The sequence below is a fragment of the Manduca sexta genome, chromosome 24 (assembly GCF_014839805.1).
Source record: "Manduca sexta isolate Smith_Timp_Sample1 chromosome 24, JHU_Msex_v1.0, whole genome shotgun sequence".
Lineage (NCBI taxonomy): Eukaryota > Metazoa > Arthropoda > Insecta > Lepidoptera > Sphingidae > Manduca > Manduca sexta.
In genome coordinates, this window is record NC_051138.1 from 4279014 (window position 1) to 4305505 (window position 26492).

A 26492-nucleotide genomic window follows, 5' to 3' on the forward strand; every position below is an offset into this window, starting at 1 on the left:
TCCGTTTAATTTGTTTTTGCATTAATATTGTGAAACGGTTTACAGAGGCGAAGAGGTACTAGGTAAGGTAGGTAAAAGGACACTTGATTCAATTATTGTAATGACTTTTATATATAATTTTTCGTTTATAACCATTTGGGCATCAATTAGTAAAAAATATTACAAGATGCTTTTGGATGACCTGCACAAAAAACTTTACCTTTTTCTTTTCTTATATCAAAATTATAATTTTATTATTTTTTGCTATAAATACGTAAGACGTATTTTTATACATAAAAAAGTATGAGATACAACCTCATAAGTACATATGTTTTTTTTGCTCTCTTACCTATACAAATATCGAAGCTGTCCTTCGATATAAACGGAATAGTGCCCTGACCTTAAATTTTCTTACCTACGTGAATATAATTTTGAAAGGATCATCTTACGCAGGTCTGTTTGGACATTAGCTTTAAGGTTAGTATTTATTGACCATCGCAGCGTAAGCCCGGCTTGGTTTATTACTCGCATTAAATAGATGTAGAGCTTCCGATAAGAGAAGGAGTTTCGGAACCTCGTCGATTTATAGTTTGTATATTGGGTATTGTTCCCTTCTGTTTAGAAATATGCACAATGTTAAAAGTGAAGACGCTAATATTTCATCCACAAAAGTATACTTATTTTGTGATGCTCGCTGGAGTTTTCTAGTAGACTTCTGCGTCACTCTCTTCTGCACGAATTAATCTGTACCTGAATTGTAATTTTTTTAGCAACATTTTTCTCACTACTTTACGTTATCTTTATGTGTTATCAAGTAGCTAGATCATCTATAAACATATAGTGTTTTAAGATTTATCTCCACAATGATTCGATCTGCAACATGTAGAGATCCATTGCTATTTCGTCTGTAGGTCACTTTATAACTACTACAATGTTAATAAACGCGTTATAGTGACGACTTAAATTTATGATACCATTCTAAATCGCCATATTTAGTTTGTGAGTTATTTTTTATGGATTTCAGTACCTAATAACCATGAAGAGAAAAAAAGACATTTTATCAAGTAACGATTAAAAAAATTAGGTACACAAATTGGACTACTGGACTCTGAAGTCAGTCTGTTAAGTCTTAAGTGAATATATTATTATACTTACATGTATATTTATAGCCAAACAAGTTTTGATCTGACAGCGCTCCCTATACTATGTTAGGGTAAGAAATACATATATTTAAGGACAATACGAGGTAGAGGTATGCGTACTTCCCTATTTTCGCGTTATTCTACCATTTCAAGCATTTCATGATTCAGTAGAACAAGACTTTATGGTTCATACTTATGTGTTGTCTATGAATGGTTACCCTTACAGAAGTATAATATGATTGTATGAGCGTATGAGCTTATTTAAACTCCAATATAATAATAAATATATCTTTCAATAGAATTTCTGTTTTCAAAATTTGTTTTAGTTGTTGATCTTCTACAGACCCATAAAGATGCTATTAATCAATTTCCTGATCTTAAAATTTCAATAAAATCTGAAAAATGTTAAATCAATTAAACTCCTTGTTTATGTACAAATTTACGATGCATTACAAATTCTGAACCAGAAGGCAGAGAAATAGATAAAATATAAAAATATTTTATTATTCATTAAGACTTCTATTATTCTTTAAGGTAATACCTTTAATGTATTTGAATATTAGACAATTTAGAAAGACCGTCCCATGTGCTTATTACCGCGAACAATTTGTCACTTTCAATGTTACTAGTACATATAAATTGCTTCACACATAAGTACTATACAGATGTATGGCGTTATAAACGCACACATACATAGATCTTAATTTGTTTTACGCACACTATAACAGTTCTTATACATGCGTGCCTGAGTATTTGCTTTTATATTTTTGGAAAAAGTATAGATGATACAATATACCTTTATAGTACATTGTCTAAGATTTAAATAAATTTTATAGGTTATGTTTAATGATATATGACAAGATATTCGAAGGTGGGTAGGAAGAGGTCATTCAGGTATAGATGATATAATTAAAACACAGATGTTTTATTTTTAATTTTCATTTTTATAAAGGTTTCATTGTATTTATTTAGGTATAGTGTCATTTGAAATATATTTTCATTGCTAAATTAGCTTTCCCATTGAATAATGTGTAGTAGGCGATTACGTATAACTAAGACAATGATAAGTAAATAAAAAAAAATAATGACAATTATTTATCGAACATAAGTATAAGTGACGAAAACTAATAAAAACTGTAAAGTATAAACACAGCGAGAATTAGTAAAGAAAAAAAAATGAAAGATTACTTATTGGGTTATTAGTTGTGCATTAACTAAAGTAGGTAAAATTATTAAAAATTATTCTAACGTAAACTAAAATTAAAAGCTGCTAAACATAATCGTAACGACGCGCCGTGTCGGCACGTTAAAAGTTTTTTGTGGAAATTGTTTATTTCATATATTTTCAATGTTAAACTACATACAACATTAGACCCTTTGCCGGCTTCATAATGTATCGAAGAGTTGTTAAATTGCCAATAGAGTGTATAAATGCATTATCCACGAGTCACGACATAGGCAAGGTTAATTTTCACAGTGACACGACATCGCCGCCTCGCGCGCGACTCTGCGCGCGACGCGGGCGAACGCTCGCTAAAATAATTTCCATTCAATAACAGTCAAACAAAATTGGACTAAACAACAAGGAATTTGTACTTTGGGAGATGTGATATATAGAGAATCGACTAGGTCCTCATCAAATGAATATTAAAATACTTAATAAACATCGTATCCATAATATATAATATAAGCAATATAAAACGTAACATAATCGGAAATACTAGACAATAATATAATTCTGCTAAATAACTGAAATAATTCAAGTCTATCGCCAGAGTTGTAATGGAACAATCGTTTGGATCGGCGACGGGGCTCAAGCCGCCGCAAGCCGACGACGCAAGCAGACGCGGCGGCTTCGACTAGACAGTGGACACGGCTACGGAACTGGACATCGGAGATCGTGCAGCGTGCTCGCACGAAACTGTCCACTACAAAACTGACAACACAGAATTGTCTAACAATATAATTATAAATCGAATAGAATAAAAAACTTTGCTAAGATTTTGTACCGAAATGTATCTAGCGTCGTATTAAAATGATATGCTTGCGAACAGCAACACTTTGGTTATGATCACAAGTGCAGGAATGTTGCCCGCTCGTCGTCCGCAGAAACGAAAACAACGTAATGTTCCCCACATCGAATACCCACTACACATTCTGCTATTGATCAGTGTTGGCCGCTTCTTCGTTACTTCTGCTTTATAAGATATCATTATTAATAATAAATGTCACAACATCAAGCCGGTATAAAAAACACTAAGCCTACTAAAACTACTACCTGCGAAAACTCTTTTAAAGAGTAAACTTACCAACTACATTCGTAAAGTAACACAAAGCCGACCGCGGCCGGACCAATATCAGGATCCATATAAAATATAACGTTTTTTCGTCTCCCCAGTTTTATTACAATTTTCTGAAACAACCTACAACTAGATACGCTTTACCAACATTATATAGACAATACAACGCTCACTATCGTTACAAATTAATAGCTTTCCAATATTTTAAATCGTTACAAAATGGAACTTTCATCTTAAACATTATCAGAATAAACTTATGTAATCTTTATAATTTATTTGTGCCAATTCCTTACGCATCGATTCCGAATATACAAAAATACACGCACTCGGCGTTCCGATAATTTAAAAATAATATCAATTTTCAATGGCATAAAAATACGAACGTACGTCATAGAGAATTTATAAAACCGACACTTACAATAATCCAAGCACTTACAATACTTAAAATTAATCAATTGGCGTTTTCCATCTGAGCATCTCGACATTAAACCCTCTCTCGTACCATATTTCAGTGAAATTGTAAGTAAACAAGTGATCACAGAAAAACATAGGACACGACCACACACATTATTACACATTAATATTACTGTGTAAACACTACACGAAAAACAAATCATACTAAACATATTCTCATCCATTCAGACATACATTACAATTTACGTAAAAACGAGTGATGGTAATTTTGTCAAGGAACAAATTAATAAAGGTAATTTAGCTTCAACCATGATGAAGGCTGCCGCGAAATGTCACTTGTCAGAAAGTCTATCGCGGCAGTTCGGGCGTCAATATTCATAGCGCCGATATCAAGCGGAACGAGAGATTATTATATACTTTCTTAAAAAAATAATTAAGTAACTCTTAAAAAGCATCCGATCAAATAGAAAATGCATAGATAGTTAAAAGACTTACTTGCCTAGATACAATAACGACCTGGCCTTTGTCCATCCAACGTCGAGAAGGAATCTCGCGGGTTTACTTGCTGCAAGTATCATTTAAACGTGATCAGATCCGCACGTCGAGATTCCTCCTTCAAATTGGACAAACAAGCGGTCTTACACAATATTTATTATCGCTGTGATACACGTACGAGATCTTCTCTCGATTGTCTTACAAAAATACTACATCTACATTTTCAGTAAAAAAACGTATATTACTTGATGTTTAATTTTACGCATTATACATATTAATATGTAATAGAAAAACGTTATCACTAAATTACTTGTTACCTTTATGAAAGTACAAAAGTTATTTAATGTTATTACAAATTATGACACTCATACCCTGATGCACCCCGCGCATTACGTAGTAAAAAATTGTTTATTCTAATTGCCACGCAATAACTTAATTATTATCATTAAGCAATTCGTTATATTATCACCAATTTAGAACGTCCATTTGACTGATTTTAATGTGGGGGTCTATTCACGAAGTATGCGTTGACGTGAGATCTGTGTGAACTTTCATCGACAATCCCTAGCGAGTTAATAGCCCCGGTAGTTGTGCGTTTTCTGCAGCTAATTAGTGTTATATCACCTTTCACTGTCGCAGCGCATTTGTCAGCTTTAAATGCGAAACAAATGCTACGCTGAGCTCAGTCTGTCGAGTTAGAGACTGCACACGAAGTGTCCACCGTTCACACCGCTACTCGTACTGATCCGAAACTAGTAAATGCGAACGAGCGTCACGTTAAATCCTATCTACACAATACAAAAGATTAATTACTACATTAGTGTAGAAAACATCGAGTATCAAAATATACTTAACATGTTTTTGATTTGCTTTTTTTCACTAACCAATAACAGCCGTATACTATAATCAGCCAATGCGTTTGGAGAATTTTGAGCTTGACACCGGGCATCATTGGATGTTGAATGTCATCGTCTGTGCCTCGGGCTTGCGAGTCTGAGGGTCGGCCACGACAGCGACCGAGAACTCGCGACTTAAAAGTAGCGAGGCACAAAGACCTTCACATCTACATCTGCTATAACCAATTGTTAATTTGACATCGAATTCCACGTCTCTCGGTTGACGGCGTGATTCTTTCACCTGCATCTATTGCAGACGAAATAATGTTGGACGCGTGAACTCAGTCTAGCAGTTGTGTAAAGCCGGCAGTGATGGCATGATACAGAGTGCGATAAGTAAACCTAAACATATGACATTTTAAGTTAAATTTCAAATAACTTACAACGCAGTAAACGCAGAGCGCACCGCCTATGACCAGAATGTACACGATTCAATAACAATACTCGCCTACGCGAGATTATCAATACCGATAAGTATTTTAATGAAAATAATGAGTCGATGATTAAACTTAATGATTAGGTGGTCACATGCATCCGTCCACACTCACACAGTTTATAATTAAAGGAAATTCTACCTCCCTAAATAAGAGCTACAGTCGAAATAATGTGTGATTAACCTATATTCAAGAGCGAGACAATATCATTAGACCAACGTGTATTATGCAGTTGATGCCTTACTTACAGAGTGCTAGAGGTCTAGAGGTACCACGCAAGAATTACAATACCGTATATATGTTAAAGTAATTCAATTAAGATTCAAATAAAAGATATAGCTTTTTTTTTATAATAATTAACAATTTTTGCTCCTAAATTTTAAATAACGAAAATAAAAATTTCTTTACAAACTCAATAGAATTGTTGCTTCAGTTAAAAACAACTGCGATTTGTTTATATTAGGATTACAGCAACTATTTCGTAAAGATTATCTAGTTCCCAGTTTACCTTTAATATGTATTTGATTTACTTTATAAAATTTGCAAAAGTAACAAATTGTTTCTTTGTACTTTTAAGCAATTCACTAAATTACACCACATTAAAATTCAACATGAAGAAATTTGAATGTCGGTGTCTAAATAATTGTTATTAATTACAAAATTTAACAAATATGTGCAAATAAACTAAGAAAGTTGGCAACGTTTGTGTAATTAAATTTATCATTAAAACTGAACAAGTAACTAAGTGATTAAAATATGAATAATCAAACACATACTCAGATTATGTATTGTACCACAGAAGGCTAGGGAAGAACCAAACCGCTGTGGCGCGCCATTACACACACTACCCACAACGCCTCTTACAACCTTTCAAGTGTTTCGTGCATTGCAACTGGTCGACACCAAATCTAAATCTCTGTAAACTATTTCATTGCAATCTGAAAATTATGTTAATGCTTTAAATACTGTCTAAAAGTGTAAATGAGAAGCCATAATGGTTAACTATAATTTACTATTTTTTTTCATCTATAGGTAATGTTCAAAGACTTTTTTTTTCAATATGGAAACATCTATGTATAAAATAAACTTCCTTATACGAGTCGTGGGACTTTGATATATTCGTTATATTGGATTTAATGTTTCCAAAATAGAGTTTCATTTTTTTGTACCGGAAATTGGGATTCAATGACTTGTTATATTATACGAGTCATTATAAAGTGTTCTATGAATACATTTTCGTAGATGGCTCTGTATTTGACTATTAAACAATATACTTTGTGTGTTTTCGCTAAAGCGCGCGCTACGCGATGTCGTTTCACTTCACTCATTTGTACATGGACACCATCAGATGATCTGGTTCATTTTTTAATATTTTTCTAAATATACCAACAACAGCTCGTCTTAATTTTTTTTCTTCAAATACTTTATGGATACACATACATTTAGTTTAAATGTATATAACTTAACTAACTTTTAAATATAATTCTATATACGAACGAGCAAACTTCGATAAAATTAAAATTGTATAACATATGAAACGACATCGCGCCGCGCCGCGTACCATTTAAAATAATTAGGGATTTTTGATATTGTTGAAATTATGTACTATCGATTTACGGCTAAACTAGAAAATATTCAATAATATCTCATTAAATACTTCTTGTAAAGCATCTGCGTGTAGTTATTGCATATTTACAATACGCCATGCTATAAAGATATTGTTTTAGATATAATATTCTCATTCTTAGTGTAAGTTGTAAGCAGAAGATACTAATTTAAAAATATTTAAGAGGTATTACAACCACACAAGGCGACTGGTAACTATAATCAACAAGGTAACATTTTTAAACGCTTTAAAAATAAAATACTTTGACAACCATGGTACGTTTTGAAACATAGTCAGCGGTCACGCGTCGGCAATGGCACGTGTGACGTGACCTGACACAACATGTCGGTGTTGACTGTTGCGCAACAATGTTGCATGAAACGTTTGCATCGCGTTACGACCATAAAATGCACCATTAATCAGTACTTTGTATTGAAATGAGTCGCAACGTGATGTTTTTACAAATTCATAGTTTTGGCCTTCTAGTTTCAACGAGGTGCTATAATCCGTCAGTCAATGAGTAAGGATTTTAAGTTTAAAATAGTATGAATATGGAATGAATATAAGAAATATGTAAAAACAGTATTCTTTCAATATGTCAAATTCATTTTTTTTTACTGGAGCCAATATTTGATTCAAAATTACTGTTAATCCACAAGTAACTTGACAAAAAAAATTAGATAAGTTTTATACGTATTCTTATAAGTTATGCATTTTAAAAATGTACAGATTAATAAATACCTAATATATGCGGTAACCGAGTGGAAAAGTGTAAATATTTCGTAGGCGTTTTTCAGAAACCAAAACTAGAAACGTACTACCTATATGAATGTTATAAAACTGTTTTATTTGATCGCTGTAATCTTAGCTACTGTTCCAATACTGAAAAAGCCATTGGGAAGTTACATTTCTTGAATACTATAGACTCCTTTTTCTCTCATATAAAAATGAGAGCATAGCCTAGAGCAGAAGTCAGTTGCTTTATAAAAAATCTAGAAAGAGCAAATCCGTTAATAGTAAAGACGTCTACTGGACCAGGGTTTCCCTACAACTTATACAACCATGGTCCGGCAACGCCTTTCAACTATACCATGTTACCAACGCGAATATAGTCCAGTCGCCTCCCACTCAAACCGTGCCTGATGACAGAGATGAGGTGCAGTGATGCGGATGATAGCGTGATGACCTTATGATCGCGTGATCTGATGATCGTGTGATGATCTACTTACTACGCAACAGACGCGATTCGCGTTCAGTCCAAAATTAAATAGCGATTTTCGACGTGGAATTTTATTCTCATTGTTCTATCGTTTCGAATGGTTGGTTCGTAGCGTTTTTATCTCTCGCTCGAGCGAGTTTGCGAACGTTCAGACATTGCACATCCATCACAATATAAAATTCCACACGAGAATCACATCGATTAGTTTAGTAAAAGGTAAATGGCAGTTATTCAATTTAAGAAGGACAATGCAAAAATTTTTACCTATAAAAAGTGTCAAGTCTTCGTTTGAATTATTGCCTAACATTCTGTTTATCACTTTACTTCGGCTGCCGACGCGTCACGGCATGCCAAACAATCCGCACCACTTTAGTTTTTACCACTAAACACGCATTATTACTAAGAATTTTATCACTTGTAATCACTTTGCGAGTAATAAGTATCAAATGTATAAAAACCTTACCTAAAACTTTAACGTTAAACAGTTAATGAGTAATCGTGCACATCACTTATACGCTTATTAAATGTCGAAGCGCTATTCACTTATAAATAAATAGACATCCATGATAATAAGAAAATTCTTAACCTAACATAATGTTAGCCGAAGTAGTAGCTGACAGTAACAAAAACACACTTCTAAATCATAATGTAAATCGTCTCAATGGCTAGCGGCCTATGTGCTTCCATTTATCGAATAAAATCTTCAATTATAATCTGGTTTAATATTTTTGATATGGCACTCATCCGAAATATCAGTATGATTCAACAACCGCTAACCACCGAGAATCAATAATGTGAATTAAACACAAAATAAAAACAAAAAAATATAAAATAACAAGTTCGCAATACAAACCTTACGTTAATAATAATTATGAGAGATATAGACAGCTAATCATATTATTGGAGACACAGCAATCGCTTACAATTAAAAACCTCTACCATTAATATTGATTAAATTAAGAGATGCGAAATACGTAGTAAGTAAATAAGAAATGATATTAAAATAACCTAACATGGCGTCTTCAGTACAAGAAGTCCATTCACGTGATAACGTGCCATTTTGGTGGGAGGAAATAAAAGTTTACAATAAACCTACGAAATAATTGTATAACACTTAAGTTAGGTTTAAAATTTTGCTAAAATAAAACATAACTAATAAACTAAATTGAACTAAACAACACTCAACTCGAACGCCCTATCAGATAGGGCTGGTATCACTGAAATCCAAGATTATAATCAATCGTTAAAAGAAAACTCCCCCTTAGCTTCTTCAGAAGAATTGCTCCCCAAATTTGAAAAAAAAAATGCAATTTCTGGCATCACTCCACACAGCACTAATTATAATTTTCGATAAAAATCAACTTCTAATCAACAAAGTTCAGAATAAAATTAAAATAAAATCAATAATATGATCTAAACCGACACATAAAATTATTTTCAATAATACCAACTTAATTTAACAGAAATTATTTCTAGCGTCTAATTGACGCGAAAAAAAGTTCGGCAGAAATAACATCGAAAACACATAAGTCCATTCGTCGCCAAGTTGATTGTTCCGCACCCGCACTGTACGCGCTACGTTACGATTACGCGATTTGATTCAAGTATTCGATGAAGTCGTTGGAGAAGAGCTGGAGATGCGACGGCTCGGTGAACGGCGTGCGGCGAGGGACGCCGCAGCCGCCCAGAGTCGGCCGCTCCACCGGCTTCGGCCTCAGTGCCGCCAGGTAGCGCTCGGCCAAGGACTCGCCGAGACTCATTGCGAGCGTCTCTGGACTCACCCCAAGTAGCGACAGCGACTCAGTGATACTCGCTAACGTCGGTGTCAGATACTTAGAGGCCGGCTCTTCTACTACCGTTTCGGGCGCTCGGGACGCCATGCTCGTGTTGACAACGGGACGTAATGCGGGGGGCGAGGCGCGACGCGGAGGCGACGGGGCTAGGTTCCACGCGTCTGCCGAAGAAGGGGGGGTGCCAGGAGAGGTTCCTGGCACCGCCGACTGTTATGGCCACTGCTGGAACAGCGGGAAGACCCGTTTCGTGAAGCAGTAAGTGAGCGGCTTCACGAAGTGCGTATCCGTGACGCGGCACTGCGGGCACATCACTGGATGCGAGTAGTCCGAGTAGTTGAGCCGCTGTTGCGGGTGCAGGAGCGGCTTGTAGCAGTTGTTGCACTGTACGACAAATAAACATTATGTACTTTTTGAAATGTATTTACAAATCGTGAAGTTAACGTCGTAAAATTGTTATTGTGAAGGTAATGGCTGTTTACTAGAACGTACGTAACAAAACGCTATTAAAAATCTAATATATATGTAGATTTATCGTAATGTCAAAGGATAAGATTACCTTCAATCTTTCTGCGCAACAGGGAGTGGCCATGAAGATGTCGTAGGAGTACATGGTGCCGAGCACGAGCGAGGAGCCGTCCCACTTCTGGCCGCAGAAGCGGCAGCGTATTGTGCGGTCTGGATCGCAGCGCTCCAGGCATCCCATACACACGCACGTCAGGTATTGCGTGCGACCCTCCACTTTCACCTGCGAACAATGACATCACGTCGTTTACATTTGTAAATGCTGTTGTAACTGTCGGACATGTCATAGCAATCATATTAGCACATATTTCGCGGAAGTGCTGGTTCAAGATAATCTTTTGAACAATACGCTCCATCAATTATTATTAAACACGCAAAAATACGGTAACCTTGTATCCCAAAAGTCATAGTAACAAAATTTTTGTCTTCAAACTCAAGTAGCTTTTAAATGTGAACGAATATTGGGAACTGAATCACAGGTCTGTAAGACAGAGTGCGCAGTGCATTTAATGTCAAGTATCCAGCAAGATCTGATCACGTTTCACATATCCTAATTCGCTAGATAAACAAAACCAGTCGGCAAGTTCGCTCGACGGGACACGTTCTGTTATTTTGTATGCTTAAATAAACTTTGTGGAATCTTATTTAACTTTGTGATGAAATAAACTTTATTTCGTTGCGTTTGAACAATGTAAATATATTGTTATTGTTACGAGTTTGCCTGTATGATTTGTATGGCTTGTTTTACAGTGCATTGTTTATTTTTACTTTGTTGTATTTGAATATAATGGTCAACACGCCACCTTTAAACAAGTTAATAAAGGTTATTGAATATTGTGTAATTAACATACACTTGCTTACTAACCCAAATACCATTATAATCCATTTGGCATTCGTTTATGTTTCCTTTTCCATCGGTACCTCGTCAAGTAACTTTAATTACTCATCTAAAATTTATTCTTTAAAACCAACATTAAAAATTTTATTTACATCATCGTATTCTACTCCAACAAAAGGTAAACATAGAAATTATATTAAACTCACCTCGACCGCGCTGCTGGTGTGCTGACGCGGGCTAAGGAAGAAGGTACCGTCCACCAGCGGGTAGCGGTCAAACACGTGCAGCGTCTCCTTGCACAGCGCGCACGAAACACGAGGCTTGTGCTGCCCGGCGAGGGTCGACAGGATGAACAGCCGTGTATCATCGTTGCCATGGTTACCCTCGTCTTCGATCTACAACCAAACAATTACATTCGCACATTAATATTTCATACTTAATAGCACGAAGAGGCACACTCAGTCGGGGTTATGGTAAACCGAGTTCACAATTTCAATCTTTCATATCCCCACATTTACATATTACGAATAATGCATCCACCCACGACACCGCAGCAACTCTCCCTTCGTAATAACACAAGTAAATGACTGCATAAAGTTGAATAATGAAAGGCTGAAAGGCAATTACGCTGAATTCGGAGTCGAAGTCAAACAAAGGCTCGCGAGCGCCGCAGAGATCGATTGTGAGCACAATTCGTTCACGTACGAGCAATTTGTAAGAGCGAATAATAATGAAAGTTTAACGAGTCGCTGTTGCTGCATAGGCGCCACGCCTTAATTAAACATAATATTACACACTGTCAAAGAATTAACGTATTTTTTTGATGCATCAATTAATAAAGTAATGCCAGGTTTGGAATTGTTTATACAGCCCACAGGAGTCATTTAATTATGACGTCAGTATTGCGCGCTTGATTGGCTCAGTGGTCCGTGCCGAGCGCACATGTAAAATGCATACGCGAAGAACTCTCGCATACCGACGTGCCTTTATTGATGCTAAGCATTCCTATCTATTATTAGAGTGACGTCGTGACACCAGGAACACATAAAACGTACCCGGCGGGTGCGTTGACCTACGCAAACAAACTTAGTATGATTTGCAGTGTAGTGCAGTGTAGTTTGCCAAGAGACGGGCGGACTGTGGCGGGGGCGGGCCATCCGGCATTGCAAACAGCGTTGCGATATCTCGCCACCCAACTCCGACATGAACGCCGTCTATTCCGGTTGTGTCGAACATTTGGTTATTTAGCTCGTAGGGTCGAGTGTTAATACGTCTCTCTATTTGTAAATTGTAATCGTGCGAGCTCTGTCGTCGATTTTCGGAACGCTAATGATGAATAACTGCGTACAGACGCCGAACCGCCTGCGAGCGGGTGATTGATTCGAACAGACGAACAACCGACGCCCGACACACGTTGCGAACACGCGCCTTTTGATTGATAATAGTCGACAGGAGAGCGCTAGAATTCTATGTTGAATGCGAAAGCAGCCGGCTCGCGGTTAATGAAATGTCTATGAATTACCGAGTTAATTAAAACGGCGCTAGCTAGAGTCGTCACCTCAGGACTAATGAGTGACAATTAAATTGTTAAGTGTCGCGCTCACGACAGTTTAGCGAGGTTGCAGGTCGCGGCCGACGAACTCCGAGCGGCGGAGTGCTGCAAACTTGCACAATTTACTTTTGTACTGCAAGATTGATGAGCACTAGAGCTCAGACTATTTATTTTACTCAATCCGATCACGCTTTGTCTCGCAATAGTCGCCTTTTACGGTCGACGACGATGAGACTTAGAGCAGTAAACCGTCACATAAAACTTTCTGGTGAGTTTAGGTGAGTGCCGTGGCCGGAGGAGCTAATGGCCGCGACGAAAGACCCACAAATATAGGAACGAGCTGGAGAGCAGTTCGCTCCGATCTACAGCCAGTTAATATGAGCGGAGCGAACCATTCGTGCGCCGTAGACGATTCTAGCCGCCTCTAATTACGTCGACTGAATTTACATAGTGCTGAGAAACTTGGCAGCCGGCAAACTTGCCCGTTTCAAATCGTACCTAAATACTTCCTCCGGCACATTCTGAAAAGCATAACGTAGGAATGTTCACAAGTAAAATCGTCTCAGGAAAGCAAACAGCGGCGGAGTGATGCGAATGTTGCGATTTGTTCCCGGACAAATTTAATCGCGGTTCCGTTCGTTTGTTTCGGTGTTCAAACAACAAAAGCGAGAAGAGCTCATTTGAACGAGGAGACGAGAGGCACAAGTGCGCTCGAAGCTTCGTCAGTACTCGGCAGCCGGCAGGCGGCGTCCCGCGGAACGAATGTACACACATTAAAACTTTCCGAATTGAAGGTGACGCAATAATTAAAGAGCGCCATGGGGTGGCACCCCACACGGCGCGCTTTTACTGCGGGACCGGTGCCAACACGAAAATCCGATACAAAAATACATGTTACTAGTCTTGTATACAATTGGCTGTGTTCAACCCAAGTTGTAGTCTAAATTGTTAAAAAAATTAAAACGTACACCACCAGCACTCTAATGTCAACGTGGATGCAGTAGATAAACTTCGCGTATTCCATTCGTTATTTTCTCCTAATAAACAACTACAGTTTATTCATAGTACAATGTCAACGTTGTATCCCATTGTTCTTGATATCTGTACTCTGTAAAATGTTCACAAACGAGCTTTTATTATAACAGTGGATCTCGCCGACCCGAAGGTTGAATAACGACAATAAATCTGGATTGTTCCCAACGGTGGCTTATTTTTAATTAGCCAAATGAAACTTTTCCTATTATATTGTGCCGTCGTCGGCACGCCCTGCACACTCAACTATAGTTAGTGGAGATAAAAATTAAATACAAAAAGAGAAATTCGACGCGGCTGAGAGTGGTGGAAGATGGAGGAAAAATGTGAAACCTCACCACAAATCCAATTAGTCTCGACGAGTTATCCAGTACTAGGAGATCCGATAACCGCCAAATTGTTTAATTGAATTTTTAAGAAATCCATTTTGTAAGAGCGGATAAGTCATAATCGCGATCGCTACAGCATCCATTCAGACAGAAACATTTCCGAGTTGATGGGACGTCGCTGACGGCACGAGTAGCAATTTTTCAACAGTGCCATCTCAAACAATAAGTCTGCGAGCGGATGGTATTTGCGGTGCTCGATACATTTATCCTGACGGCTGCGTTACGTTCCGCCTCGTGTTTGCCATTGTCTGAGTGCCTCATGTTAATACTTTGCTCTTTGTATCAGAAAATGCATTCTGCAGTAATGCAATTGAACGATTCACGTAAATTGTTTCAGCCAGACTTTGCAAAATATTATTATTTCCACAACTTTATTATGAGTTGGAGGGCATTGGTGATCGGATTTTTATGTAAACTTTATAAAGTAACGATACTAGCAGTTATCGAATTAGCTGCCGCTACCAACCTCAGCCGCTTACGCAATCACTTTCTAAAGGAAATTATGGTTTTATACGTTGCATTCAACTGCACTCGTCTGCTCGCAGTTTGCAACCGTCAGATTATTAGGCGGTTTACGTAAATCCCGAATGCTTATTATTCTCTCGCAGCTTTGTATGTCATCACAACAACGGCCCGGCGCGGCGTGAGGAATTCCTCAATAAATTAATCATTTAGTAAAACAGGAAAGATACGCTCCATTGAAAGAATGTCGTGTACATGTATTCACAAAATATTTCTTACATGCTTTCAAGCGAATATTGGATGAAATTTAACATGTGAGCGAAATATGTTCTCGCGTGAATTAATCGCGCGTCCCAACATTCCATATCGCGCGGTCGCGCAGCGCACTTGTGAGACGTGCATACTAAGATGTTATTGTGAAAATTCATCGGCATTTTAATTTGGCGTTAAAATTGACGGAATGGCTAGAATTATTGCGATATTACACGAAGATATTCAACTAAAAACCTGTTCGATGTAAACTATGCAACAAAGTCGGGTCGTTATTATTTTATTGCGCCCTATCTCGGGGGCGTACGACGCGAGGTACGCCTCTACACCGAACTATTTTGTTACAAATGAGTGTTAAAAATGCTCCAACGCAAACTGAGTGGGTGTGAGGGTTTTGATGCGATTTTGATGACGTCCCTCGGTCGCCCGAGACAGACCGGTGACGATTTTATTAAAATGTCCGACAACAAAACCTGTTCGATGAATGGATGCCGTAAAGCAGTTGAGAGTAATTGATTACTCGGTCCTGTTGAACATGTACTGCAATCGAAATAAAAAGGGCATTGTTGAAAGAATTGGAAGTTCGCTTCGATATTTGTGTTTTGCCACAGACGAGACTGTTAGGAGTACATGGAAAACTACTTATCCTAACTTCGTTTTGTCGTTAGTCTTATTGTTATGTCAGTGAGTGAGCTGAGCGTCATTAGCCGTAGATAATGCGCTGGCACATGTTTATGGACAATTATCTCGTAAAGAAACATCGGACATTATAATTACACTGTTTTATTCGATGCGATAAACATCATACGGAACACATATTTAGGTGATAATAAATTGTTTTCACCGGGGTATAAACTGTGTTTAATATAACATTATTTTCGTGTTAATATTTCACGTGTCTATTGGCTAGAGTATCACATAGATTTTTCATCATTTCTTTTAAAGTTTGTTTGTAAGATATTGTCTCAAGCGATAAGACCGCCAATTGTACCTACTTGCAGCCTTAATTGTTATAATCTTAAGCACAGTGTTTGTTTTTGGTGTATAATAAAATTATGAAATAAATAAATAGACTCAATAAATATCGAGCAAAGGATGCCCAGCGCTCAGAGGCTACACTGAAACTAAACTGAGTCTGGTCTTATGTAATGTATTAATTGTTGCGTCTCTCTCGCCCTTCTTGGTATCATGCTTCCTACAAATATTAGAAATGCGAAAGTTTGTGAAAATGTTTGGATGTTTGTTACAAGTAAACGCAGGAACCGTTGAACGGATTTAGCTAAATTTCGCACAGGGATAGACTATCCTGGATTGAAATATAGGCTAATTTTATCCCGGTTTACTCCCGTCGGAAACGTTTTAATTAGATAACGCTGACGTCATACGGTATTTTAAGGATTTTTCCAGCGTGAAAGCTGTCAATACGGGCGTAGATGTACCTACTTAGCAATATAAATAAATTGTGGGCTATTACGTCAAGGATTTTATTCCCCGTTCGGGAAAAAAATGTTTAACTACATTTGCCTCGAATTACATAGGTACTAGTAATTTTAACTCTACAGGTACACATGGCAGTTTTTGAAAACTTGAAATACTTTAGCCAGCTTTTAAAAAAAAAACATGTCGTCTCTACATCTGTGTAGGATGAATTATGCATTTTAATCATTTGGTTATTAATCTTAATCAATGTGGGTGTTAAGTTATTTATCGGTAATAAATAAATATCCGTGGAACGAAGCAACAAGACTCACTTGGTATAAATTGTAACAAAAATATGTACACAGTTGTAAACTAAAAATACAACAGTCTGTGTTTGCCAGCTTCTCAAATAGTACTGTATAACGTATATGGAAGTATTTTGAGACAAAATAATAATACACGGTCTTAAAAACAATAAAAATAATATATACTCTGTCCCACAGTCTATTAATATATAGATCTCTCTTATATTAAAACGTTAATGATATTTTTTTTAAAAGCACTTAACGAGCCAATGTTTTCCTTATAGTCGTATTTATTTAAAATAATAAACAACATTCCAAATGTGCTGCCAAATTGAGTAATAAATTAGGATTCGTTTTCCTTTTTTAGTGTTGTCAGTTTATGTTTATCTCTTTGATAAATTACCTAATTCCTTTATCAATCCTGGTTCACCGCGATTAAGTTTAAATCTGTTATTTGCCGCATTTAAACAGATAAACAATTAAATTTACATTGAATACATAAATATATATAGTACAATTGAGTACCTGGCAATGAGCCTTACATTTTCGGATTCGATTTCTTATTTTGACAACTAAAACATTTCGATTCTAAAAACAATTCTGAGTTACCCAGAATTTACGTTTCTGGCGAATTTAGCCATACGCTTGCCTCATATCACATCATAGGTCTGATATAAAGTAAAAGGCATGTTCTTTAGTTACATCGCTGCCTACCTACTTCGTCATAATACATGTATTACTATAGTATATACTATGTTATACCATATACTATAGACGATGACAAACAGAACGACATACATGCGACAGAAACGGGGCGACCCACGTGCGAGACGCCTTCCCAGCTGAGTCAACATGCATTATAGCGTGTAAAAATATCACATCCAATGCTTTCCTTGCGTAATAACGTATAGATATGCAATATTAGTTGAAAAATACAATATTGACAAAAATCGAGACAACAATGAGGCGTGTTACGGCTGATTTCCCACATTCTTAAACAAACAAGCAAAAAATTAAAATGTAACCAAATATCTACCCAGTTTTTAATGATCTCCATTCTATTCGGCATAATTGGTAAATTTGAACGGAATATGAATTTTACAAGACGGTATTCTTTAACTTACATTGTCGTTTCCTTTTACGTTACTTTCACTTTACATTATACCTAATAAATTTTTATATTCGTAAAATTATGTTTTTGAGATACGATTATGAGAATTTATCGGAACGACATGTATCGATCCGATATCGGTTGAATAACCTTTAGTTCGATTGAAACGTCAAAACTTTTGTTACGTGATATGAGGGTAATGAAATAAACACGTGATGTCTCCTGATATCAATCTAGGGTTGATGCACTTAAATAGCTTTAGTAATTTGTTATCAAGAGCGTCATACAGTTGAACTCGAATATTTGATGTTCATTTACACGATCTGTAGAAAAATCTGCGATAGTGGCTTGTTCCTATGAGCCGCGTTCTAGGGTCAGTTTGTTTTCAAAATGGAAGAAAAACTGGTAAACACTGGCCATCATGACATGTAAATGGTCTTGTTGATTGATATTATATTTCGAGAACACTAATTAATTATCGGGTAGTGTTGCAATTAATTTGTCTTGTCGGAATGAATAAATCGACACATTGCATGCGCACGCGCACATTTTAAATGATGTTCAATTCGATGACTGATTTTATACTTGTATTTTATTCCTCTACATAGTAAATACTTAAACATTCTAAATAGAGCACAAAACAGAAATCGATAGACCCGGACAAACTCAGTATAATTACCCATTCAAAATTAATTTTAATTTTAGACGTAATTCTGTAAGCATACTCGGAATACACGAGAGCCTTTGTTCCACAATTAAATCCACAACCAAAACTTCCAGGCGTTAATAATAAACAGATTATAATGCTTTATTGTAAACTGAACATAAATCATCGCGATAAGTATTTATATATTAATGAATAGGCGTTTACATTCCACTTGTCTAGACAGCGAAGGTTTTAGTTATGTCAGCTATTGTGGCCTGTGAATTGTATTAAGGAATTCATAGTATGAAATGCTTATATAGTAAAATGTGTTTATGCACAAGAAAATAATAAACGAATAGTGGCATTAAGGTTCAAAATATTCAAACAGAATTTGAAATAACCAATCAACTCAAATTCCAAGCGAAAAATATGATACTATTATAACGGATGGAATTTGTTAAATCAAATGCAAGCATGCGTGGCGTATGTTGTGATATTAGAGGATTAATATTTTTGGTATCATTGGATGAAAAAAACATTTTTTTTATTAAATAACACAATGTTATTTCGCTACGGTAGAAATTACCGAAAGCGATGAGATATCTTTTTTTTTATTACATTAACTGCAATTGGTTCTGGTTACATGTGATGAAGGATGAATCCGAATAATATTTTTTTATCTGGCTAAGACAGCCTAAATAGAATTATCTAATTTCTTCTAATCTTTGGAACTACATTATTCGATGTTGAAAATTATTTTGAATACGAAGTCGCATTACCCCTAAGAGGTGTTTGATCCTGAAAACGGTTTTTAACACTTCACACAAAAAATCGTAAATTATACAATTCATTACATATTTTTTTGCGTTCCGTTACCCATACCTCGGGTCCAAAAATATTTAATGAAAACACACAGAAAATCTACATTTATTGTATCAGATACGTATATAATAAATTCTTACCAATAATTTCCAAACCCTGTAAATAAAATGCCAAGAGTGCCGTCGCTTGTCAGCTGAGGGTATAAAAACACGCTATCAGCCCCGATACGGGAACGAAGCAGTTCAGAATGCACCGATAACCCCGCACTCGGTCACCTAAGAGCCCCTTATATCTGTTTTGCAAAGTTGCTACCAACCTTGTTATTATAGTGATAGGGTGAAAAGTATTTGATGCATTTGTTGAGATGTGGACGTATTGAGAGGTTATTGTTGTATATGGCCAGCTTAATCGGCATAGTAACACTTGACCAATGTGATATAAGTATAGAAGCCTTTATTATATTATATTAATGATTTGTTTACTCCATTCTCTCGTGTACCTTATATCTCTGCACCACCTAAAGATAGTTTGAGAGAAAATGCCTTTGGCATCAAGTCCACCAATGAACTTTTAGTAAATATTATTAAAGGCTTATGTAGTAAAATGTATTTATGTACAAGAAAATAATAACAAAAAAAATAGAGCCTGTTATTGTGTGTTCCTAACGAGAGTCAATTATACAAAGTCCCTAATACTTCTTTATCCTTATTTCATTCGTTTAAGGTCGCCATGATTATTCTGATGCTTTGCTTGTTTAGGGACAGAGCCTATCATTCACATTAGATCTATAAAAATACTTAGATGTACCTATTGGTAGAGTCGTACTAAAGCCAGGGCAGAATAAATTACCCAACTTGACCGCGTTACAACCACGGTCTTACGGAAAAAGACAGTTAACTAACAACTATACTATACGTTTCCTATACTTTAATATGTATATTAAAATTCTACATGATTTTTCCCCTAAAAGCTTGTAGTGCATATTTAATTCTGCTGCTATTGTGGTTGTAATAGATGCTTTTTATCCTCAGATGACTCATTGGCTTGTTTGCACGATTTAAGACATAAAAAATATTTTATATTCGTTGGCAAAGTTCCAATGATATGTGATAAAGTATAAACATAGACTTCTTCAGAGTACCTAGTTGTTTTTTATTAAAAGCATAATAACTATAGACTAAATGCAAGTGTAGAATCAAATATTTATATTTTTGTTTAAATATGGAAAAACAAATTATTTGTTACTAAAAAAAAATATTAATCATCATTGACTTTATATTATTTTTTGCGCCAATTTTTTTTTCCGTTATCCAAGGCGTTGAACAGAGGTATATAACAAAGTACTTAGTAGTTGATATCTCAAATCTCTACGCCTCGAAGAACAAGCACCCTCAGCTGTCATCAAGTGAAAATGAATTAATTCAGTTTATCTCGGGTATAATTTAGATAATTGTTCAAATCACGCTACATATCACGGTGTCTGTCCGTCACAGTGGCTACCCAGGCGTCGGTGACAATTTGTGTCCGATGTATTTATTATTCAAGTAAATGTTATAAGATTTATTTAATACATAGCTTTTTGCCTGTGGCTCTACCAGCGTGAAAAAGTTTTTCAGGAATAATTTATCCCGGGATAAAAAAGTAGCCTGTAGCACTCAGGAGTAATGTAGCTTCCTAGTAGTGAAAAAAAAATCGGTTTAGTAGTGCTTGAGATTAACGCGTTCAAACAAACTCTTCACTTTTATATATTAAATGAATGAAATGAAAAAAAGATGTGTAAATATCAAAGATAATAACAAAGATAGTGTCGATTATTAGCTGTCGTTTTGAATAAACGATTCCAATCACTTTTATCGATCGATCGTGAAAACTGACCAATCAGAACAAAGTATTTTTTGACGTATTTTGATTGGTTTACTCTCAGGATCGGATTGTAGATTAAGATACATTTATAAATGAAAAGAATAGCCGCAAACGCTTCACCTAAAGCTAAACAATTTTCTCACGATTTATAAAAGATTTTCATAACAAACACATAGACAAAACATCGTAAATCACAATAAAACATATAATGTCAATACAAAATCAGTTTTGTAAATCATTCTAACGCAGGACATTAAGATAATAAACATTATGTTATGCTACTAGATAATAGCAGTGATTCAATCAAACTATATATAACTTTACTGCTCTGTTTACACGATAACTGACGCGATATATATAAAATTGAACGTCTGTTTATAAAACCGTATGTCCGTTTGTCTCTTGCAGTTATGACTGACATGTAAGTCATTAAATTTCAACTTTATTAAGGGTATATTTATTGAAAAACTTTTGATCTCGGCTCTGCTCGCGTGAATAAGAAATTCGGAATAAAAGTCTCGCTTTTCTATCTTCCCGGGATAACATAGCCTATATTTTAAGATGAAGGAAATGCATCGCTAAACACTACATTCCATGCATTAATTTTTGCGTGAGGCCTGTACAAATACAACAGATAGAAGTCTCAAAACTGTTGTTTTGTCTTCTGTTACTTTAATAAATAACCCCCATATTAGTTCTTCAATATCTGTTATGTACAAACATCGGCTTGTTACAATTTTATTATAACAAATACCTTTAAGTTCTAGACACAACTGTGACGGCGGTGTTTAAATAAAAACATAAATAAAGTAATTATCATATGCTTGAAATAGCTTTTTTAATTTGCTTAATTAAATGTTTAACAAAACTCTGTACCAGTGCAAACAATGCACACGATTAATTAACGCGAACAGAACTGTTTGCGTTACATAATGTTAACGTATTGTTAGAAGGATTTTTATTCTTTTGGAACGATAGTATATTTATCCCATGTTTTGATTATGAATTTACTCCATAAATGATGTAGACTTTTATGAAGTCTCTTTAATTAGGTCCATATTTATAGCATCATAAGACCACATTTTATTATTTACAGTTCTTTCATTAAGAAACCTCTTGCCCCCGATACGAAATATTGCCTTAGACAAAAAGTCAGGAAGGGTGAAAATTCCGTGAAGACATGGACACGCAAGTAGTGCACTCACTTCACCTAACTTATATGCGACCCAAGATTCGATAAACAAAAATATCAATGGTTCTTTCTTTCCAAGGAACCCTAAAATAATATAATGACTAACACATTACAGTGTAGGTAAATAAGACACTGTTTTCCTTAACAATGTCCATATGGTTCGAATAAATATAGCATGTGAATCACACCATTGTTTACAAACAAAATGAATACTTAAATAAGACGACTATCTTGACTTACATTAACAGAAACCGTTTATAGTAAAATCTAGAAATTTCTGTTATAAAACTAAACTACGCGTCGCGTCGTGCGTTTCGTTTTTTTATCGCACGTATTGACTGCACACAAATGCATGAGTAAATAAGTGTAAGGCCACGCACACATTGAAGCGATAAGCGGACAGATTGATTAAAAGAAAATATTTCTTAAGGGGATCAATTTAATAATCACAATTTTTGTGTATGCAATAAAGTATGAATTCAGTTGTTATGTAAATAAAGTCATTTCTTATCCTCACATTAAATGTCATCACTCTGAGCTTCAATTCTAATCTTATAATGTGGAAAGACGTTGCGTCCTACGACGGTCGCTACGATTATGCCGGCCTGTCTCACTTTGTCGACTGACCTCGCACGTGACTTGACGGAATAAGCTATTTTAGTGGGTGTTTGGTCTAACGCAGTGTTAGTTGTTATCCGGTCAGCAACAAAAAAATATTGTATTTTTAAGTTAACTCATTGATGTATATAAAGGTCAATAACATCTCGCTTCCCCTGGATATGGTTTTCCCACACAATCAGCTTAACTTTATCTTAATACATATAAGTACACTTATCTAATATATATTACAATAAAGTACAATTAAACATGGATCTTAATCAGCATAGAGATAAAACGTATTTTAAATTGATTGATCACATACATCCATTATTGATTAATTAGTTACGTATGACTTCGATTTGAATAACATGGACAGTTCAATCAAATATTTATGTTGATTTTTCGAGCAATACGTAAAACGGCTAAACGTATTATGATTATGTTTTAACTATTACTGGGCCCTTATTCTGTATGATAGAGTAAACGCATAACGCGGCCGTGTCATGTTATCTTCGAGAAATGTGCGTGGAATGGTATTCTGTAAGCCAAATGTCTATAGTCCTAAACATGATGCGTTGTGTTACGTGTTTGTTACGCACTGTCAAAATAACGTGCGGGATAGAGAATAAGGCCCTTGATGTTTAATGACGGACAAAACTGAGAAACCAATTAACAAATGTCATGAGTGGACAGAGCCGACTGGCGCGTAGACTGATTCCTTCCTAATCGAATTTCGGCCACGGCGGCCAATTTCAACGGAGATCAGCCAGGGATGCAGGATATATTATAGTACACAAGAGTGTGCGCCACACAGGTGCACTCTCTGTTCCTTCACTCTCATAGTCCTGTGAGACGGCGATCCGACATGAACGGAGAGAGATCAGGCGCAGGACCAACGGCTTTACGTGGCACGGGGATATCACACCGTAGTGGCCGAGGATCCATATAACCCGATTTCTGTCAGCATTCGTTACGTAATGTATGTAAAATGAAATGAAGCATCATTAGAACGATTTGAAGATCGTATTTATACATTTTACCTTTGCTGTGGCGGTTTGCCTTTCGGAAGACTTCATCTTTCGCCACTGTTACCGACAACTCACGCGTAGACTAACAGGGATAAAGCTAATCTATCTAATCAACCCATATCCACTGCTGAGTGAGCCTTTGCTTTGTCACGCCACTCTTTATCTTATGCGAGTCATAGCTAAGCCACTGCCTAATTTACTTACAGTGACAAACATAACGTTATTTAAAACGCGTGTCAATAATCACTATCGTCGCGGCTACGTAGGAGCGACGCACGCGATAAGCCCCGACCCAGTATTGCGGTCAGGGGATAACGGCCGCTTCAAGGCGAAACTATCAGCCCAACAATAAACACCACGGACGGCCCTTACATAACACGTTAAATATTGCTCTAGGCTAGTCATTGATTTGTGGTAGAAAATTGTAGAGAACTTTGTTGAAAAATAATATACGTAAGTAGTAGGTTATTTTTAATCTACGCTTGTGTTTTTAAACGAAAAGCGGCTTTACGTTTTGGTGGTTAAAATTTATAAATAAAAAATCTTAAAATAATATTGTTTAGTCCATCTGCTGTTATGAGGTATTGATGGTATCGGCTCCACTGTTTGTAATGTTTTCGTAACTTAAACACACATTTACACGTCTGAACGGCAAGGAAAAACATTGTGGAATACTATGTATTTGGAATAATAATTTACTGAAGTTTTGTTGTCCGAGTACTTAACCCTTTAAAAGTACCAAGACGCCATTTTGGTGTTTCGTAATTTATTTGGTTGTTCATTATGAGATGCTTTAGCAATTTAATATTTTGCATTACATTAAGTAAAAATATTTGTAAACTGAGATAAATTCGGATCTAAAGTATCAAAATAATAATTTTATTCGGTACAAAAATATTCTCATAATACACAAACATAAATCACACATTTTATAGCCGTTAAGATAAAAATAAGCTGTTCATTTCACAATTCTTAAACGTACCTCTTTAAGGGTCATATTGCTAAGTAATGTTGGGACATGAGATCGAAGCACTCGTTGATTTGGATTGAGACGCCTTAATCCAACCATTCAAATATGCTCCACTTAGCACACACATCCGGCGACCTTATTATAACTCAATGAAAAGTCGTATTCAGATGTGTGCCAAAGATTTATTGACATAATGAATGAAAATGATTTACAGTTGATTTAGATGTACAATGTTGATAATTCGGATAGAGAGAATTTGGAACTGTTTTGTTTCACTGGCTCGATAAAGGCTTGATCATAAACGGTAACGAAACTAATATTTGTGCACCCTTATAACGTAGGTACGAGTGAGCAGTTAGTTACTCGCTAATTATTTATAGACAGGCGACTTTTGGTAGTTCGCACCCTACCAAACTTCACAGGATCACCCGCTGGACTAATGTGAAGTATACCTAAAATTTCATTCAAATCGCACCAGCTGTTTTAAGAGTTTATAGGAAACACATACATTTATTTTAATACATATACCTAGATAAATAAACTGTCGTATACGAAAGGTCTACATGCATAAAGTAAAATTACAACGTTCTCAACTAAATCATCATACAATTTAGCAGTACATTTGCCTATTAATCAGAGTTGTAAGAACAATTTGAATGCGTGCTAACAACCACAAAATTGGGTACTTATTTCATGAATCCTTAACACATATTTTAAACGTAGTAATTACTAACTACTTCAATTATGTATTATAAACTAAATACTTTGTGAAATAACATTAGTAAGTCTTGTCAGAAAAAAATCTTTGTAATTGTGAGAAGAGCGAAATATACGATCATACCAACGCTTAACTACTAACTTTATGTTTTTATTAGAACATTTACTGAGAATTCCCTAATCATTTCAAAGGGACAAATATTTATTTAAGCTGGCCCAGACCTTTCTTTCCGCAAACATCGCTTATCGATGTACAAACAAGACATCGATCGATTTAAACTAAAATGACTAAAACCTGCATGCAGGCTGTCACCAAGCTTCTATCGGTCATTGTACCACAGTGCAGCGGTTATGTAACAATAGTTTATAGCTACATAGGTTTAAGATAAAAACTTCAATGGCCATCCATTGAAGTATGAGATAGTTCTGATTTAATGCGGCAGATCGAACTATCTCGAACAATGTTATCAGCCATT

The 26492-nt window shown here is 35.9% G+C and overlaps 1 protein-coding gene across 1 annotated transcript in view; it reads right to left on the minus strand.

The window, feature by feature from the left end:
* Positions 1 to 2048: 2048 nt before the first annotated feature.
* The window catches only part of LOC115443901 (headcase protein), a 75996-nt gene continuing 51552 nt past the window's right edge, over positions 2049 to 26492 (minus strand). The window contains exons 3-5 of the mRNA XM_030169494.2: positions 11845 to 12033; positions 10835 to 11023; positions 2049 to 10659 (exon numbers count right to left, since the gene is read on the minus strand). Coding sequence (XP_030025354.1) covers positions 10489 to 10659; positions 10835 to 11023; positions 11845 to 12033 — 549 coding nt within the window. The 3' untranslated portion in view covers positions 2049 to 10488. The remainder of the gene's footprint in view (positions 10660 to 10834; positions 11024 to 11844; positions 12034 to 26492) is intronic.